At 52.1% G+C, this 8,077-nt stretch overlaps 1 protein-coding gene across 1 annotated transcript; it reads right to left on the bottom strand.

The window, feature by feature from the left end:
- Positions 1-761: 761 nt before the first annotated feature.
- LOC119268543 (probable leucine-rich repeat receptor-like protein kinase At1g35710) lies at positions 762-5,023 on the bottom strand. The gene is made up of 2 exons (XM_037550204.1): positions 1,679-5,023; positions 762-1,278 (listed from the first exon to the last, which is right to left on the bottom strand). The coding sequence occupies exons 1-2, from the start codon at positions 4,968-4,970 to the stop codon at positions 911-913; spliced, it is 3,660 nt and encodes a 1,219-aa protein (XP_037406101.1). The 5' UTR covers positions 4,971-5,023; the 3' UTR covers positions 762-910.
- Between the last annotated feature and the right edge of the window lie 3,054 nt (positions 5,024-8,077).

Here is an 8,077-nt window from a genome sequence, read left to right as displayed (position 1 = left end):
TTCGAGATGCAGCCAATCGGCACGATCGCTGCTTCTTTTTTTGGGGAGAAACGCACTGTCGCTGATGATTCCATCCTGGCCCACTGCCAATGCAATAGAACAAAAGCCCAAGGCCCATCTCACTAGGGAATAATTCGATTCCAGTCCGGTCTCCGGTGCCACAAAACCACGAGAGATTGACAAACCCTGGCTGTCAGGCCCCTTCTGATTTGTCAATCAAACAATCGACGAGACCATGGATCATGGATGGGACTCTTGTGATGATAGTGTCGTTGATGGAGACGAATGATTGATCAGCAACAGCGACGGTCACAGAAATCGCTACTATGGTGTGGATTTCTCGGGGTACTGCCCCTGCGAGGAAATTGTTTTCCTGAATCTAGGTAACTCAAGTTGTGGCATGGGATCACTTTCCACAACACTTTTTAGCCAGTGGTTTTCTTAATGCAATCTCTCTTCTTTAGGAAGCTATAAGAAGATTTATCGCATAGATATAGCCATTATCTATTTGGACAAGATCTTTTTATCCATTTCCAGAGACATAACACTTGTTGCCTTTTTATTGTCTATATCTTACAGTTACACCTTACTGCTTAGCCCTTCACAGGAAATAGCATAATGATAGTACCAACTACAAAGAGAAATACAAACATCACTGCCGACATTGTTTCAGTCAGACAATCTTCAGGATAGTTTGGCTAACTATTTTATCACAGAGTTATCGCAATATGCTCAATAAAATCCATCCTTTGTCGGAAAAAAAAATCGCAATATGCTCTCCTAATGCTGGTCTTTGGCAGTTAAACTGACATACAAAGTACTTGAGGGTCTGAAACTGCATTTTACAGAATTAATAGGTCTGCAATTTTCACCTGGCCATGTAGGTTCACAATCTTTGCACAGAGGTGCATCACTTCTGGTAGTCTGTTAGCTTGCTTATTGTGATAAGTCGGAATGCTTCGGAGAGGTAGGCCTGGGTATGTGCTGCTATCTCTTGTGCTACGGATCGCATTGCAGGCCTGGATTCAGGTTTTGCCCTGGTGCAGGCAAGCGCTATCCTGACGATGAACACAACCTCTTCTGCAAGCTGTTCCGTTGGAGGGTCCAACCGCTGGTCCAGTATGTCCTTGAGGAGTAAATCGTCTTCTTGTGATGAGGATATCGCCGGCAGAGAGGTTAGCAGGTCTCCTGGGTGCTTCCCCATCAGGATCTCCAGTGCAACAACGCCGAAGCTGTAAACATCACACTTCTCTGTCACCCTCATTGTGTATGCAAATTCTGCAAGAAAACAACAAGAGCTGTCATATGTTAGTGTGCTGCTCCAATATGACCTCGGTAAGTAGGTGTCTGAATTTTGTGGAATTTGAGCATATGGAATGACACTGATCCAAACACACATATTAGCAAGGCTGCAGCAACTACTTCTGAGTACTTAACTCTTTGATGGCAATTGCCCAACTAGGATAGAAGTGTTTTTGATTCACTAGGTTCTCAAGAACTGTGAATAGAAATATCTAAAATAACGTGTCATAATATTTCATGTTATTGTCTCACACCAGTAGGGATCTTCGTATTATTGAAGTTGTTTCAACAAAGCTTATTGTTACCGAGTAATTAATGAACATTCCATCTATACATCTTATTAAAAAGTCATATATCGTATGCATAAGATGTGTACCTGGAGCCATGTAGCCATACGATCCTGCCACAGAAGTCCAGTTCGTCGAAGCAGACCCAAGCAACTTTGCGGTGCCAAAATCACACAACCGTGGCTCAAAGTCAGATTCAAGCAGGATATTATTCAAAGTGATGTCGCGATGAACGATGGGCGGGTTGCAGTCATGATGCAGGTAGGCCAGGGCATGAGCAACCCCCTGTATCACCTTCATCCTCACGTCCCAGTCCAGCTTCTTCTTCCCTTCCTCCCCGTACAATGTCTTCGCCAAGCTGCCCCTTTCCAGGTACTCGTACACCAGATACATGTAGTCACCGCTAGTGCAGAAGCCATGGAGCTTGACGATATTCCGGTGGCGGACCTCAGTCAGCGCCTTTATCTCATTCTCAAAGCTCTTTTTGCTAATCTCTGATATGTCGCCTGTCTCGGCGACATGGAATCGCTTCACGGCCACAACCTGCCCACTTGCAAGCTCGGCCCTGTACACGGCCCCGAACCCTCCTTTACCAATGCAGAAGGTTTCGTTGAAGTTGTCTGTGGCATTCACGATATCAAAGAATGTGAACTTTCCCTCCTTTTCCCAGATCATGGACTCAAAAGTATCATTGGTGTTAGCCTCCAGCACTTTCTTCTCACGAGGCCTCCTTCTGCATATCAGTATGAGGCAAGCAGCAAGGGCTGCAAGTAACACAACCCCAACAACTGACACAACTGTTGCAATGACTATTCTCTTGCGATGCCCTGAAGATGCACCGCCAGAACCGAGGTCACAAGAAGTTATACCTTGCACATTACCACAGAGCCCCAAATTCCCAATGTAGGCATCAGCTGATGTGTTCTGGAAAGCATTCCCTGATGGTATCTTACCGGTGAGTCGATTGTAAGAGAAATCAACTGTATCAAGGCTTGACATGCGAGAAAACCCTGCTGGTATTGAACCACTGAGATCGTTGTGTGACAGGTTCAGTTTCTGCAAATTCGTCAGCTTCTGAAGATTCGAGGGGATCGCACCTGACAATGAGTTACTGCTCAGATCAAGAAGCCTCTGCAGCTGAACAAGATTGCCAAGATCATCTGGTATCTGCCCTGACAACTTGTTCTTGCTCATATCAAGAAAAATTAGATAACTGAGCTTGCTAAGGCCAGCCGGTATCCTCCCCGTAAGCGAGTTCCCAGACAAATCGACTGCCTGTAACTTGGAATTGCTGCCCAAATTTGCCGGAATTGACCCCGAAAGGGCATTATGGCTAAGATTGAGACTGAATAAGAGGCTGAGCTGGCCCAGCTCAGGTGGAACACTTCCTGTGAGATTATTCTCAGCCAAGCTGAGGTCCTGTAAGCTTGCCATGCTCCCAAACGCCGCTGGAATGCCACCTGATAAACCATTGCCGTCCATGTGTAGGCGGGTGATATTGGTGCATTTTCCCCAATCGGGAGATAGACGACCGGTCAGTTCGCTCCCAGAGACGTCCAGGTAGTCCAACCTGGGGTGGACACCGAACGCCTCTGAGATGTCGCCGGTGAAGTGGTTCCCTTCCAACCGCACCCGGAACAGATTTGTGCAGTTCTTGAGGCACGGTGGTAGCGTGCCGCTGAAGTTGTTGTGGTTCGCCGTGAAGTTCTGCAGCACGAGGCCATCACATAGTCTCTGCGGCAGTTCGCCGGAGAAGCTGTTGTTCGCAAAGCTTGCGTCGGTCAAGCTCAGCCCCTTCCCGAGGTCCGGCGGTACGGTACCACTGAAGTTGTTGTCGAACAGGGCAAGGTATTGAAGATTTCTGAGCGCTGTAATGGTGGCGGGCAGCTCGCCTTCCAAACTGTTGGTGTTGACATCCAAGACTTCCAACGCCGTCATGTTGCCAATCTCCGGCGGGATTGTGCCGGTAAGCTTGTTGAAGAAGAGCGCCAGCCTCTTGAGCTTCGTGAGCTTACCGAACGAGCTGGGGATCAGCCCCGTGAGAGAGTTCACCGACAAATCCAACTGAGTCAGGCTCACCAGCTCGCCTAGCTCTGCTGGGATAGAGCCTGTAAGGTTGTTGCTGAAGAGATACAAGATATCCAGCTTGGTTGCCTTGCCGAGCTCTGGTGGAATCTTCCCGGTGAATGAGTTCATTTGCACTTGGAACGATATGAGCTCTGGCCAGCTCCTGAACAAAGACGGCGGAATCTGACCGGTGAGTTTGTTGGACGATATGCCAAACTCGCGCATTTTGCGCATCCCGGCGAACGCCGGCGGCAGGAAACCGGTGAGCTGGTTCATGGACAGCTCCATCAAATTGAGATTGCCAAGGTTGCCCAGCTCTGGTGGAATAGTGGAATTCAACCCGGAGCTCTTGAGATCAAGGCGTTGCAGCATTTGGAGCCGGCCAAGTACCGGCGGGATCGGCCCGCCGAGCAGGTTGCCGCCGAGTTCAAGGACTCTGAGCTGGGACATGGACCCGAGGAAATCGGGGACTCCTCCGGTCAGATTATTGTTTAAAACCCGCAGGTCCCGGAGATTCCTCAGCTTCGACAGCGACGGCGGTATCCGCCCAGAGAAAGCATTGATGGACAGGTTGAGGTACATGAGGTTGGGGAGCTTCTCCGCCAGCGAGTCCGGTATCGACCCGGAGAAATTGTTCTGCGACAGGTCGAGGTAGGTGACGTTGGCGCTCTTGAGGATGAACTCCGGGAAGCCGCCGTTGAGGTAGTTGAGGTAGAGCGACATGAACCTGACGGTGGGCATCGGCGATAACTTGCGGTAGTCCGGGTCGGTGAGGAAGTTGGCACCCAGATCGAAATGCTGGATCCTGGGGAGCCTGCTGAGCTGGTGGGGAATGGCGTCGGCGAGGTTGTTGTTGTAGAGACGCAGCTCGACCAGGCCGGAGAGGTCGGCGAGCTGCGGCGGGATGGAGCCGTTGAAGCCGTTGCTGCCGAGGTCGAGCGTGGCGAGGAAGCGCAGGCGCGAGAGGCTCGCCGGGATGGCGCCGAAGAAGTTGTTCCCGTTGAGGTCGAGCGTGGCGAGGGCCGGGAGCGCCGCGACGTCGAGCTTGTCGAGCGTGCCGCCTAGGCCGAGCCCCCGGAGCGCGAGCGAGTCGACGCGGCCGGCGGCGTCGCAGGAGACGCCCTCCCAGGAGGAGCAGAGGCCCGCGGGGTTGGCCCAGGTGGCGAGCGCGTCCGGGAGCGGGCGGTCGAGGCTGGCCTTCCAGGCCAGCAGCGCCTCGGCCTCCGTCGCGGCATTGGCGGCGCTGGCGGAGAGCAGGAGGAGGACGAGGAGCGGGAGGAGGAGGATGAGGGCTCGTGCGCCCGGCGTCGGCATTGGCTGGCGCGCCGTCGGGAGGGGAGACGGGGACGGGGAGGGGCGGCGAGAGGAGGGGGGATTTGAGCTCGCGGCGCGGCTGCTCAGTGGGACGCGGGTTGACTCGAGTAGGCAAGTACTATTACTAGTACGGCGTCCATGTGTATGGTTGGGTGGTGCGGTCAGCGGTGCGGCGTGAGCGTGTGTGGGGAAGCGGGGTACGGCGACTTGGAGGCGTCGTCGTCGCGTACCGGAATTCCAGCGGCGAGAAAAGAGGGTTTCAGGGCCGACAGCCTGTGCTTTGCTTGTCCATGATACCAGCGGCCTGCCGTGCTTTGACCTCTTTTTTTTGTTCCATGAAAAAATGCAGTGCTTTGACTTGAATAAAATGGCCCGGCATATCATGGGTGGACGATTCCATTCCTCTTACTAGTAGAATCGTTGATTGATCCATCGTGATCGCGGTCCAATCCAAGCCGGTCTGGATTCATTAGCCGCAAATTTAGAAGTTGGACCGTGAGCTGCTGCCGGACGGACGGACGGTGACAACCGCCGGGGGTTCCTCCTTTCGCCACCCTGTCCGTCCGTCCCTGCCTCATCCATGCCGTGTGGCCCGTGGGTTCAGTTTTCAGTAACTGCGCTCCAAACTTGGACAATGTATGGGTTCCAGAGCGTCTATCTACATGACGCGCTCTATCTGATAATATAAATGAACTCATTAATTAAAGTTTCAGTTATACGTTCCGCCATGAAAACCGTGTTGCCAGCCTTATTTTGGATTTCTTTTCCTAGACTAGAGTAATTGTATAGTGGCGTGGAGCGCATGCGAATTCATTTTCTCTTGTCACTACCTATCTCATGCACCTTGAGATTTATACCATCATTAGTTGCTACATGTTCTTTCTTTTGTTGCATAATATAGACCATGATAGAGTATATCACACACACAGTCTTGCAGCTTATCACGCATGTGTTTTAGTCACACGCGTTGAAAAAGTGTGCGACATACCTGCATGGGGCTTGGGTCGTATTTTTTTTCACGAATATGCAAGAGCTTGCATGTCTTCCATTGGCAAGTAGAAGATAGAGAGTACATAGAGTACAAGGTGCCCTAGCAGCGTTCCAAAATGGGAGCGTGAGAGGGTAAGGAGGAAGTGGGTTACAACGAGGGGACAAGAATGAAGCCTCATGAGGACTATCTCAGGAAGGATGTTGGCCAAGCCAATGTTTACATAGGAAGAACGGAGGTGGGCCTCACCGATGATGAGGTTGGGCAGACTCGGAAGGGAGGGTGCCTCGCCGCCGAACATGATGTTGTTCTGGTGCTTCCAAAGAAGCCAGGTGCCTACAAGTAGCAAGGAGGAGAGCCCTTTGTGAGCAGCCACGAGCGTGGTGATGCACGAGGTCACACACCAATCTTGGAACTGCTCATCTCGCTGCAGTGGCCTCGAAGTGCATCGGCACCACGAAAGGAGCTCATGCCAGAACTGCCTCGAGAAGGAACAACCGACGAATTGGAGGTGCATGCTCCCGGGCTCCTGATCACGGAATAGGAAGAGGGGCACGTGAGGAAGCCCATGTCTGCCAAGCCGCTCGGAAGTCCATCATTGATCGAGCAGAGCGAGCCAAACGAAGATCTTGACATGTAATGGAACCCTTGTCTTCTAGGTAAGGTGCTAGTTGGGATCCTCAACGGAGCCCTGAAACATGGCGGTGTAGTATGTCACGACATAGTAGACAAGGACTCTGTCCATCTCCAGGTGAGACAATCTGGGGCCAGGGATAGGGTGATATGATACAGCGTATGCCATAAGTCGATGTATTGCACTAGCGCAGTGGGCCCAAGCATGCCGAAAATGTCTCGAATCCAGGCGCGCTGCAGCAACCCCTTCTAGATAGTTCGCAACGTGCGGCCCTGCGGGAGACCAAGACATGGACGAGCGGGGCAATGTCAGTGATGCAGAGTCCAACCGGCCAGTGGTCAAACTAGAAATGTCAACTTGAGCCATCGCCAAGATGCCAAGCAGTGGAAGCACGCACGATTGTCAGCGTGTCTAGGTCATGAGGAATCGATAGATGAGCCCAAGGGCGGACATCATTAGTCCGTTGTAGCCACATCCACTTGGCATGAAGCACGATGGCGATGTGATGGAGGTGTCGAACACCAAGTCCTCCAAGCTGGATAGGGTGGCAGACCTAGGCTTAGTTAACCTTGCACTGCCAACCATGTGCATCCTTGCGGCCAACCCAAAGGAAGTCGCATATCACCTAGTTGATGCGAGCCAACATTTGAGGGCGGTGGTGGTCAAGATGTGGGTGGGGATGGCGAGAGCACGTGGCAGACAGTGGAGAGCAGGTCAACAAGGGAAAGCATCAAGGCGCACAAGGTGGAAAGTTTCTTCTCAAGCTTGTCGAGGAGCGGTGTCAAGGCCGAGGAGTGCAGCTTACGTATCGACATAGGGAGGCCCTGGTATTGCATTGGGAACACAAAGACAGGGCGGGAAATGTCGTTGGGGATGACCTTTACATGCTCTTCCTTGCAGCGGATCGGGGATCGTGCAATTGGCGATGTTTGTATGTAGCCCAGATGTGGTGCCGAGGACACAAAGGAGCTTAATAATTGTCTCGATGTCGTGCTTATCAAGGTGGCGGAAGATGAAAACATCGTCAATGTAGAGGGACACACTCGAGGCAACGTGTGAAACGGTGAGGCGGTGAAGCAGACGGACCTCCACAACGTGTTGGATCAGGGAGTTGAGGACATCGATGACGAGGGTGAAGAGTATCGGGGGAGAGCGGGTCCTCCTGGCGAAGTTCGCGCGTATGTGAGATGGGGTGCCCGATAAGGCTGTTGACGAGCACGTGAGTGGAGGTCGTGGCGAGCAAGATGGAAACCCACTATCTCGAGCGCGCTCCAAATCTGAGATGTCGCAGTGTTTCGAGGAGATAGGGCCGGGGTACCGAGTCGAAGGCCCCGTCGATGTCAAGCTTGAGCATGATGCGAGGAACCTTGAGGTTGTGGAGGAGGCATGCCATTTGCTGGACTAATAGGAAGTTGTCATGAATTCTACTAGCGGAGATGAAAGCACTCTGATTAGTAGAGACCATCTAGCTAAGGTGCGACATCA

This window comes from Triticum dicoccoides, chromosome 1A, assembly GCF_002162155.2.
Source record: "Triticum dicoccoides isolate Atlit2015 ecotype Zavitan chromosome 1A, WEW_v2.0, whole genome shotgun sequence".
NCBI classification, from domain to species: Eukaryota; Viridiplantae; Streptophyta; class Magnoliopsida; order Poales; family Poaceae; genus Triticum; species Triticum dicoccoides.
The sequence above is the reverse complement of the archived record's forward strand: the minus strand, read 5'-3'. Positions and strand labels throughout refer to the sequence as shown.

Coding starts and splice junctions, on each gene's coding strand:
- LOC119268543 (XM_037550204.1), bottom strand. CDS start 4,970: ATGCCGACGCCGGGCGCACGAGCCCTCATCCTCCTCCTCCCGCTCCTC. Junction 1,279..1,678: donor GTATGGCTACATGGCTCCAG/GTACACATCTTA, acceptor GTTTTCTTGCAG/AATTTGCATACACAATGAGG.